This window comes from Rhea pennata, chromosome 22, assembly GCF_028389875.1.
Source record: "Rhea pennata isolate bPtePen1 chromosome 22, bPtePen1.pri, whole genome shotgun sequence".
Lineage (NCBI taxonomy): Eukaryota > Metazoa > Chordata > Aves > Rheiformes > Rheidae > Rhea > Rhea pennata.
In genome coordinates, this window is record NC_084684.1 from 6,126,540 (window position 1) to 6,139,055 (window position 12,516).

Consider the following 12,516-nt stretch of genomic DNA (forward strand, 5'->3'; position numbering starts at 1 on the left):
ATTAGTTTCATCACTCTTAAAAAAATAGAAAGCTGTAAAATTCAGAATTTGAACTCTTCAAAGTTTAGCACTGTTCAGGCTTGCTCTGGGCAATATTTAAAAACAAGACACAATACCTGCTATTATTCACATCTTGGGAAGCCAGTTGCTGTACCATGAAATAGAGAGGAAATAAGATTACAATTTCCCAGTATTTTATATATTACCCAGATACATATTATTCAGAAGCAGGCCCTGCTTTAAATCTCGCTTGGGAGAATTCTGAGTGCCTCCCCAAAAATGAGGAAATGTTTGAGGACTAACACTGGTTCAGCACATGTAACAGGAAATAACAAGGCTACCATTAAGTCGGATGACAACTATCCTCGCTGTAAGTAGTTCAAGCTGTTAGCCTTTGTATGCACAGAGAGAAGACATCATTCCTTAAGTAACTTTTTGCTCTTGGTATCAATGTCTCTGCACACTATATGATTATATATAACACAGTAATATAAGATTGTCATCTGTACACTGTAAGAAGTATTATGATCTCCTTTTCTACTTAGTTATTTCACAGTGAGTTTCAAAATGAGACATAAAATAACATTTATTTCACTCTAATAATGGCAGATTTTTTTTATTCCCATCCCCCTTTCAATTCTTCAGTCTAGTAAGCATATCATTTTTCTAACAATAACAATAAATAGCTATTTTGCAGCAGTAGGGAGAAATACGGGGATGAGGCAGACAGGAATTGCATATTTTGGTTTAAAGGGAGAAAAAAAAAAAAGATAACTTTCTCTTACTGAAATGATGGAGGTCGTGAGTCTCCAATGCCACCTGTTCTCTCAATGGGAGGCGGAAGATCTGTATGGCTCTCAGTGCACTGAGAACCTGTGTCAGAGTGAGAGCTTTCAGCCAGGACCAGCTGTCAACAGAAAGGACAGATAATTAGACACATTTGTACAAGTTTCTCCACCTTGATACAAAGGCATTCAGCCATTGCTTTTCTGCATACTCTGTGCGCATCTAGAGGATCTAGAGCGACAAGTAAGTGGTGCTTGGTGTCTAGTTGCATGGATTCCTGCTAATCCTTCAAAAAAGCCTGTTACTTTCAATCTCAACAAGAAAACACCACCAGCTAGGATATCCACAAGCTTCTGTGAGCACCACAAATTTTTTTTCATCTCAGAACAATCATACTGGGAAGGGAGTGCAGTGTTTCTTATGACTTGTCATTTCGGCATCCTCTGTGTTTCCTAGTCTTGCAATTTGTCAGGATCCCTTGTGAAATGCATACACATTGCAAGACTGCACTTTAAGTCTGTATTTTTCATGACAAAATAAAAAACAAAAGCTGAAACTTAACAGTATGATGCCCAAATATGTTATAACTTCCTATATGAAAACTCTCAAAAAAAGGAAAATTCTCAAACTGGTCTGGACCAAGAGCCAAATCACAGTTGCCTCCCCCCCATCTCTATTAGGTATCTGAACTAAAAATAAAATCCACCAGATCTCAAACTCAATAAACTTTAGAAGAAGGGCCAAATTCCTGATCCTGGTCAGACTTATGCATCTTGAGCCCATTCCATTTATTAATAATCCCTGAAGACAGAGCTGCAAAATAGCATTTCTCAAACATGCTATGAAAATCAATGTGTGCAGTGTATACTCTTTTATAATCCATAAAAATCTGAAAACTTTTATAAAACTTCACTGTTATAATTAACATAAAAATAGGTAATGAAGATATGGCATAATAATCAATCTTCCCACTATGAACACTGAACATCTATATACAGCCTGGTGAGCTTGGGACTGATTACATATTCCAGTTCAACTAGAAGGATAACAGCTAATACTGGATCATATTATTTCTATTTCCTATCATTTCTATTTCCCTTGTGTTAAAGGATCTTTTGTACACCCAAATTAAATTATTTTCCACATTATTTTTTTCAAAATCCTACTGATGCTGGAAGAAATTAGTTGAAGCATACACCTGGGAACCAGACAGTCCTAGTCCCTTCTCTACTAAGGTTTTAGTAAAATCTTAGATAAGAAAAATCAGCATGTTTACACCTCAGTTCCCCAATCCATAGAGGCAGAATACTACTGATTTCATAAAATTCATATAAAAATAATTAACATATACAAATAGAATTTAAATCCTTGGAGAACCAGACACAGTACACAAACCATCACTGTAACAAACCAAAAATGTGCACTGATCCTAGATGCCTTTTAATTCACTTCTGCAAATGGAATATGGAAATTCCAAAATAGCAGTTCCAGTTCTGATTCAAATTCACATCTTAGTTTAAGTAGTCAAATAATTTTTTATAAAAAAGCACAACAATGCAGAAGTAGATTCCTGTTCTCTACTACCCAAATCAGGAAGGTAGATGGCCAACATGCTGAATTCTGCCCTAAATTAAATCAGAATTCCACTATCTGAAAGACTTACAAATGATTGTAGTGTATCTATTATCAGTACAAAAATTGCCTTCTATTTGCTAGGCTTCTACACAGACTAACCCTGCCAAGGACTGCCTGCACTTCAAACAAAATAGATCAAGAAAAAGAGAAGAAGCATTGCTGATATCACTATACTAAGAACAAATCAAAGCAAAATGAAACTTGCTCAGCCTCACACAGGAAGTCAACAGCAGTCCTGAAAGTAAATACAGATTTTGCACATCTAATCTAGGTCCATACTAATCAGCACATCTTTCCTCACTGTATTCTGAATGTTTTGCCAAGAAGGGGGAAAATGTCCTGCCGAATCAGAACGGAAGCTAAAACAGATTCATGTTTCACATAGGCCACTGACCATACACAACATTTTCTGGCTGCTGCCAACAGCGGTTAGCCTTGAACTAGTCAGTTGGAAGTGAAAAAAATCTATATCCTATTACCGGTTCCCTAAGTCATCTTATCTCTTTGCTGAGTCCCCTCAAACAATATGATTTTAAGGTCTTTAATTAAGAATATGCTCAAATATCAGTATTGATTATTACCTTTCACTAAGGGGCAACCAAGCTCTCAGCTGCCTGTATTTTTAGCTGTGTACAAACTAGCTTTACGTAAGACATTCCAACTCTAATTGGTTAATTTATCAAAGATTATTCCTATTATAATAGTCAGATAAATGCTAGGCTGTTAAAGAAATATCATAAACACGAGAAGGTAAACAGATAGTCTGTAAAAAAGGAACAACCTGTAGACAAAACAGTTTTCCAGCACCACGTGGAGTCAGCTGTTACTCAAATTCATCATGCAAGAGTAATAGAGGACATACTGAAGTGAAGAATAACACAAGCTATCCTAAGAACATGATCACTGGAGGTTTCTTTCTTTCTTTCTTTCAGCATGGAAGTTAATGGGAGGTGGTTAGAAAGCAGGTAGGCATTACGGAGATGTACGAAAGTGTTTCAGCCTGGCTCATCCCCTGAGAAATCTCTGTGAAAGAGTTTTCACTAACAAAATCCCAATCAAGGAATAAAAAGAAGAAAAAAAAACATGAATGTAAACAAGATCTGTACATCTTTTCACACTTTAAATTGTATTGAGCTATGCAAACAATGCTGGCTCCAGTTACTTCAAAGCAGGAAAAGATGATCCCTCTTTAAGACTTTCAGCTCATGACACCACTTGTCACAAACATGCACTGGATGCAAAAAGCAAGACAAATCAATAAGACAAAAGCCTTCCATACTTCAGCATATTTGTTCTTAAGTATTTCCTTGATCCTGGAGGAAGAAGTCCTGGCAATGCAGAACCCTTTATTTAGGCAAGCTCTCTGTACTGACTGAGGTGGCAGACCATCTTGGAGTGCTGCTGAGAAACAGCAAAAACCACTGCAGCAAGGTTGCTCTGTGAATACTGCCAATTGATTATGATTTCATGAAGGATAAAGCACTGTATGGCCTTTTCTTACTGACCATCAGCAAGCTTAAAGTCATAAACAGCCTTAGACACCTTTGTATATCTCTACCATCCTGAATAACTCTTGCTGTGGAGTCTGAACACTTTCCTTCTTTTGTCTCTTTTGTGGTTACAGAACTATTATCACAACATTTTGCAGAAGAAGAAACTGAGGCTTGACTGATCCATCTACATTCACTGAGGTGAGGCAGGTAGATGGTTCTAATTCTTGAAAGCAGTCTCAGGCCATGCTATTACCATTATAACAGGAAGAATAATGGGACAAGGGCTGTGCAAACTACCTGTATTAACCTTTCAGCTGCATTCAAGAAATACTGCAGCTTAGACATGAACCAGTTTACTAGCAGTTGTACATATATCTGAACTCAGGAAAAGATACTGGCAATATCTCCTGTTTCTGAGTAGTCTGTAAATACTAGAAAAATATCGTTCAGATTTCAGGTAGTAACTCATAAGCACAACAACCATGATCATGTAGTGACCAGTGCAGAATACTTAAATATTTACTAGTCTTCTCATGGCTGTCTTCTCAAGTTAAGGTCCATGCTGCCCTTGCTGTGCTGCTAGCTGCAGCACAGCTCAGGCATTTACATACAAAGAGTACTTGCTGTAAATTAGACATGTAGTTTGGGTGAAAATTTGCCTCCAAGTGCCAGGAGTGTAACAGTTTAAATGGGCTGCCTAGTTGGCCATGCTCTTCTGAAAACCAGGGCCTGGAGGGTCCTGCAAGAGGACCTGACTTCACAGACTTCAAGAGAGTCTTGAAGCAATTAAGTTATTAAAACAAAATACAGGCTATCTAAATCTATGTCTGGTGACAGCACATGGAGCACTCTCACCCTCTACCAAAGCTTACATTCTTGACTTACAGATCTCTGTGTTCAAGAAAAATGGAACAGAAGCGCACATTTGGATGGCTGCAGACCAAATCAATGAAAATACTGCAAAAGATCACTTAAAAAGTGCTTGTTATGATAGAAAGTCTACAGTAGAAGATAACACACGCAACAAGATTATTATGACAGCACAGTTTAGCTGATTTTCCTCAACCATCATGAGGATCAGAAAGGCACTACACTACCTAACACAATTCAGTATTGGAGTCAGTTGGAGCCTTTGTACAATACGAAGAGCGCTGCGTTAGCAGCACTGTCGCTTTCCAGGTGCTACAAAGGATTTCCCTTCAATTTGATGAGAACCATGTGGTGACTGCAGAAGAGAAAAAGTTCTGTGAGGGTGTACACCTTTTCACAGAATTCAAATGCCACTGAAAAGGCCCTGGCTGCATGGGTGGGCACATGAAATCACTGCTCCCTGCTTTGCAATGCCTCAGTTACATGCCAAAAAAACAACAATGCACTTTGCTGAATATTATTCAACAATCCTAACTCTGTGTTCCCTTGTGTGCCAGAAGACAAAACAGTTCTACACGACAATTCTAACGGCAATTACAAACACAGCTTCTAAAAAGCTTATGTACAAACAAGACAAGTATTATCTGTTGGCACCTAGATAACTGAGAAGAAAAAAAAAGAGAGACTTGCACACAACCATGACATCATTGCCAGCCAATAGGAAATACTGCACATCCTCAGCAGCCTGTCAGGGAATTGTTTCCAGATGTTGCAAAGCCTTCCTAAAAAACACAGATAATGGCCAACCAACTTAGTGCAAACTGCTGGCAGAGGCCACTCAGCTGGCTCTGATCCGCAGCAACCACAGGCCAATTCTTTCCACATTTCCAGCTTCCACTGGGAGGCCATCCCTGGACTACGTAGAGAAAATAGGAAAGCATTTTAAACTCTTGCAAAAAGCCCAAAGATAACATATTCTCTTCCTTGCAAGCTATTTTTCCAAAATGCCCAGCAAGAACCTGAGCCTGCGAACACCACTCATGTAAAGCTGTCCCACAGAAATGAAAATGAACTATCCCACAAGAGAGATTATACACCCTGGTGGGAGAGTGAGTGAGGGGATGGGTGTTAGCAGAACAGACGTCCACATTTGCTATTTCTTATGGAGGAGTTTTTGCTCATTAAAACTAGGTTTCTGTCTCAAGATTTTCACAAACACTTAGTGACTTAAGATAATCTATCCTAAACACCTGGAAGAGGCACAGTGCTCAAAAAAGATGCATGGTTAGCACTTTATGAAGTCCAAGTTTCTATCAGGAACCTCAAACTTTTCACCCTCCTGCCTCTTCTCCTGCTCCCAAAATTGGATTCCATCTCTGGCCCCAAGTCACACAGCCCTATACTGGTATAAACGAACACTTTTGTTCATGTCAGTAATTAAGAAGAATGGGAGGACATGAGGAAGTCTAATCTAGAATAAGAGGAAGTGGAGACTGCAGAGAATTCAAACAACTATACTTCACAGCATACAAAGTTTGGGTTTGATTTTCTGTTTGGGGTTTGTTTTTTGTTGTTTTTTTAATACATTTTCTGTTTACTTTCTTATTTTATTGTGCATATTCAAATGGCCTTTACAACCTTTTCTTCCTGCATATTACAGCAACTGCACAGCAGTCTACCTGAAGCAAAAGCTGGAATGTAATTTAGGTCCATATTGCAAGACAAAGTTCATTTGTGATTTAACTCACAAATGGAAAAGGTCACACTTTCCCATCAAGTGCATCTGACAAATCATGTTATGGTTCTTATTAGAATGCTAATGAAAGGCAAAATACACCAAAACGCACTCACCAGAGCTCCAGCTGTGCCTCAGAGAATAGGTTAACGATTTTTACACAGCTAAGAGGATGTTTTCTTAGCAGCATAATCACAATTGACATGCTTTGTTTTCTGAAAGCAAGAAATTTTGCAGACAGCCATCTTCAGTAAAAGTCAGCAAGGTAAGAATTGTTGACTAGGCCCCAAAACATCTCACATCCTGCTTTCACCTCACCTATGATCTGCCTAACCACGAATAAGAGCAAGCAACTATACCTGCCTGTTGCTTCATGTTCACTCACCTGATCTCCAGCTCCAAGTTCCCAGCACTACAGCAAAAGTAAGCAACTATCAAATACTTGCAAAGCCTCCCTTAAACACTTTCTTCTATGGAAATCAGTCCTGCATATGACACTAAGATCAAAGTTCCTACCTATGACAAATATAAAGATTCAGCTTTTACTAAAAAAGATGAAATTCTCAACTTTCTAAATGTCAGTCATATTGCAAACATCAAAGTAGTCACTGCAACAGTCAAGAGGGGAGTGATGGGGGAGGAGACAGCCAAGCTATATTAATGTTCCGATTTTAAATATGTTGTCTGGATGTGAAATACATGCATATACACTGCAGTAATTTATAGTGAGAAGGACAATTATCAGAGATGGCTTGGTGAAAGAATCCAAGCTGTCTGCTACCAGCTCATGCATATTTTATAGCAACGAGACAAAGAAGGCTCAAGTCCATCACATGGGAAGCCCTGCCAAAACCATTTTTTCCAAAAGGTAAAGACCAACTCTGCTAGCCTTCAAGTATATGGATGCAATTACCTATTTAGTTCTAGTGAATATGATATTAACAGATTCAAAACTGAACAATTATTTTAGTCAGATTTACATAAAACTCATAAAATAATTAGTAGCAAGGAGAAGCTGATAAACATGACAATTTTATGGGTGTTAGTGCAAAAAGTGATTTGCAATTGGTAATGTAGGTCAGGCACAGATGTCTCAGCTGATTGTTCAGAACAGTGAACAGGAGTTCTTGTCAACATATCTGTAAAAAGTGTTCTAAATGATCTGCAAGAGAGCTATAAACTGAATCCACATGTATGGGCTATGCATACAAATTTGGAAACAAGCTGATGGATGGTAAAGAAAGAAAGAGGAAGTCTAGGTCTTTTAAAGAAACATATACATTCATATTACCTGCTAAATATGTGCTCACTAACTCTTGTTCAACTACTCACGCTTCAGGTGAAATAAATGGGTTTTTAATGCATTATGGCATTTGCTACTGAGCAGCAGAGTCTGTGAAGAGCCTACATTGGTAGAGAATTCATGAAAAGCTATACAGTACTAGTTCTTTTAAACAATTAATTTAAGCCACATATCTAAAATTTGCTTGTTGATCTTTGAAATAGCATTATTCACAGTCTAAGAGACTTTGCTTCAACTCCTTGTATGTTAGTTCCTGGGTTGGCATGAAGAACAAAAACCATTTCACTCTGCTTTGTCATCTAATTAATTTATTTTACCTAAGTTCAATCTACCTTTCTTTCTTATGTTCTTTCCAAAGAAAAGGAAATGAAAAACGAAGGAGGGAGTATGGTCTTACTCAGGAAAACCAACTGTCTTTCTATTGTCTTTTAAATGCACATGAGAAACTGCCCTAGTCCCATCACACTGAAATAGAATGATGCAAGCATGAGAAACATCAAAAACTACAGAAAAAGCAGTGAATTCATTAGCAGAATTACTAAGGTCAGCAGGGACTTCTGGAGGTCAACTAGTCCAAACACCCTGCTCAAAGCAGGGTCAACAAGAACAAGTTGCTCAGGACCATGTCCAGTCAGGTTTTGAACATCTCCAAGGATAGAGATGCCACAACTCCTCTGGGTAACCTGTTCTAGTGTTTGACCACTCTCAGTACAAACTTTTTAAAAAAAAGTTTAAGTGGAATTTCCTGTATTTCAAATTGTTCCCATTGCCTCTTATCCTGCCACTAGGCATCACGAAGCAGAGTCCAAGTCCATCTTCTTTACCCTCTCCACTCAGCTATTGACATACTTTGATAAAAGCCCCCCTGAAATTTTTTTTTCCACATTAAACAATCCCAGCTTGCTCATCCACTCCTTGTATGACAGATACTCCAACTGATTAATCATCTTTGTGGCCCTTCACTGGACTTGCTGCAGGATGTCTATGTCTCTCTAGTACTTGAGAGTCCAGCACTGGACACAGCACTCCAGATATGGTCTCACCAGTGCTCAGCAGAAGGGAAGGATCACCTGCCTTGACTTGCTGACAACAATCTTCCTAACACAGGCCAGGATGCTGCTGACCTTCTGTGCTTCAAGGACACATTGCTGGCTCATAGTTATCTTGCTACCCACTATACCCCCCATTAAAGGTTCAAGATAATCAAATGCTATATATTTTCTAAAAAGCTACCTTCAAATCAGACTTGTCCATACAATCATTTTAAAAACTGTCAAGGATGATTTTAAGGCTAAGTAATCAGACTATGAAAGATCCACCATTAGTTGCAAAAGAATTCCTACATGGCCCTGGTGGAAAGGAATAAACTCGCACACAATTTGTGTGTCTCAATTCCCACCTATAATGTGTAAGAAACAAACAGTCATAATATAAAAAGAAAACGAAAGATAGAGTTCTTTGGAGCAGAAACCATGTCTCCCACCATCCATATGCACAGTGCCTGGTACAAGGGGAAAGAAAGGAGAGTAGCTATTGATCTTGTTTGAGGCCTCCAAGCAAAATCGTAAAACAAAAAATAGCAGCAGAGTTTATTTCATATTGTAATAGGTGGGACATTTTGAGATAAATTGGAGTAAGGATTACATATTCTACAATTGGAAAGCAGCCAGCAACATTTACTGACACACGAATCAAAACAGATTCACCCTTAAAATGCATTTCAGAAACTGTGATGTTTCTCTGAAATTAGTAACAGTCACCAAATTAAAACATAACACTTAACTCTTCTATGTATTTTCCTTATTTAGATCTTACTATTCTTTATAAGGAAGAATAACTATTTCTTTTTTTTCAGAAGGAATAGAAAAGGCTTAGATTTTCATATTTCATATTATTTAAGGAACTGGAAAAACAACTCACCTCTCAACTTGGGATCTAATGCCCTTTTGCCTTGGCTCACACTGGGCTGCTTGTTGGCTGAGGGAAGGAGGAGGAGGTTTAAGAACTGGGAAGTAAAGGGGAATGAAATAATCCTTGTCCTCTTCATCCTTACTCATGTGGAATATTTTGGGGATGGGAGCTGTTTTGCTTAAACTCCGAAAGTGTGCTTCCACTCTCCTACTGATGGCAAGCTGGCTGCTACATTTACCTTAGTTACAGAATGTATTTTTAACAAGGATTAGGGGCTTGCCTATTATTGTTTTCAACAGAAGGTTAAGTAGGTAAACATTTTTAGAAGTTATCCTTTTGTGAGATTTTAGAGAATTTTTTTCAGAGCTCTCCAACAGGTTCAGTAATACTTTGGGAGTTGGGAGGAGAGACAATAAGGAGAGAGAGAAGAAGTCAGAAGAATACATAGAATGACATAGACAGAATAGACATATACAGAATGAAAAACTAAGCCTTTGCTTCCACGTACTTCGAGGCACTTCTGACTATCAAAATCCATGTACTAACTACCCTGCCAGGTTCCCACCACATCAGTCAATATATACATACAGATGCATGAGCCAACATACCCAGGACACCACTCTTCCATTGAAGCATGGTAGCTTTGCATTGTCATCTGAGATTTCTTCCTTTACCACCCTGAAAAATAACAATAATAGGAAGAAAATCAAGCATATGAAATGACATCAGATCAGAAGGGACAGTGGTTTTCTTAAATGGCCCAGGAAAAAAAATCCAATTTTGACTAAACTGTTTGTATCAGCAAGTCTTCTATGCTTAAAGGATAAGTAACTACTAGAGTGAGACAAGTAAAGTAAAAATAAAGGGAGGAATAGCACACTTCCAGACAAATCATCCCAAATTGGTAGGCACAATTTCTCCATTTTGGACTCCTCCATGCCACCACATTTTTTAAAGATCTAATGGTGATTAAAATCTCACTGTTCTATGCAGTCTCATGTGTCCAACTGTTCACAAGTTAAGGCTACTCAATTGGCAAAGGAAGGAAAATTATCCATTTTCTAGAACAGTTTCAGAGCCAAAACATAGCAGTTTCTCCAAGGTACTGAAGGATTTGTGGCAATGCTGCACATTGAATGCTTCTCTCCTTTACATCACATTAGCATCTCAACCACAAAACATCCATTTTTCATTAATTCAAGCACTCTCCTTACTCTTGCTATCTACACACCTCTCTTGTTTGTTACACCTCCCTCCTTTCTCTCCAACATAGCTTCAAAATGGTTTGCAAAGCCAAGGCCTATCCCCTGTCAAGGAAAGTGTGACATGGACAAATACCAAGGTGCAGTTGTCGCTTTGAGTTCCCTCTCCTACATCATTCCCTTTCTAAAAAATATTGTATCAATATTTTATGATCTTAGACAGAGGACAAATTAGGTGTTTAGCAGCTGCATGGAGCCCTGAGAAGGCTAAAATAAAAATGATAGGAAACAAGGGAGACTGCTAGGCCACAGAGATATTTCTCTTCAAGATTTTCTCTGCAGTATGACATGAGAACAAAGAGAAGAAAACAAGAATCAGACCTGTGGGATTAATACTGCATTTTTTCCCAAGTTGCAATTCAGATCTCTTAAGTACAAAAGCAGAATCAGTATAGCTGTACTCCTGTGTCATGCCAGTTATGGCAGAAGGTATATACAATCACTAATGAGAAATTAAGTGTGCTAATTTCATATGCTACATCCCAGACTCCAGTTTGGCTTCCTACAAAGACCACAGTCACAGAATTCAACTGTCTTCTCCCAAAAGCATCCCTCAAGTGGAAAAACTACAAATTTCACATAAAGTTCATTTGAATGCTATTTTATTGCCACTTACATAGCTGCATAGAAAAACAGAATCAAATGTTTGACAAGTACTAACCACAAGCGTTATCTGATGAGTCTATTTTGTCTTTCTGTAGCCACCAACATCGGTTCTCCCTCCCACTCAAAGATGTACTGCACAGAGAGAGCATACTACATTAATATCAGAATAGCCTTCTAAAGAGCTACTTGCCAATAGCCTCTGCAGCATGAATCCACTCCTATTGCTGCTTTGTATTTGCAAATGAGTCTTTCCTAAAGATCATGCCTTTTAAGTACTGATTGGACAGGTTCCCATTTAGCCCCAATTAGCTTTCTAAGAAGAAAACATCAGATTCGGGGGGGGGGGGGGGGGGAGGAAGGGGGGTATGGCCACATGCTTCGTAAATGTAAACACACAAACACAGAGTTAAAGCATGCAGCACCCTGCTCATATGGGTAAGAGCTGTGCATTCCATTACCATCAAATACTTCTGCAGTTAAAAGAATGGTAATGATTCAAATCGGTGCCAAACCAGAAGAGAAGTCATATGAATATAAAAAACACAAGAACAGCCAAACTAGGTCAAGCCATGGTTAGTCTAACCCAATATAACATGCCTGACAAAAGCTAACAGCAGTTGCCCAGGAAACAGACAAATAACAAAAAGGCAGGCATGCAGCAATATTGCCCCTACATACTTTTATAGCATTCAGCTAGGAGTCATTCTGAGTTAAAAGCTGAATCCACAGCTCAAGCCCTTATAGGTAATGAAAATAAAAACACGAATCCATTTTACTGTCATAAGGGTTTCAATTCTGAAGACACTGTGACTAAATACCTCAGAATTAGCAATTCTTTCAACAGTTGGGGATTGGCCATACTCAGAAGTTGATCCACAAATATAAATGACATAACTATTCAGAAAAGAGAAAAGC

The 12,516-nt window shown here is 38.5% G+C and overlaps 1 protein-coding gene across 4 annotated transcripts in view; it reads right to left on the reverse strand.

Moving 5' to 3' along the window:
* DVL1 (dishevelled segment polarity protein 1) overlaps window positions 1-12,516 on the reverse strand; it is an 84,772-nt gene that overhangs the window by 32,361 nt on the left and 39,895 nt on the right. For all 4 annotated transcript variants that reach the window (XM_062593277.1, XM_062593278.1, XM_062593276.1 and 1 more), the window contains exons 2-3: window positions 10,342-10,411; window positions 786-907 (exon numbers count right to left, since the gene is read on the reverse strand). In XM_062593277.1, the coding sequence (XP_062449261.1) occupies window positions 786-907; window positions 10,342-10,411 (192 nt within the window). The remainder of the gene's footprint in view (window positions 1-785; window positions 908-10,341; window positions 10,412-12,516) is intronic.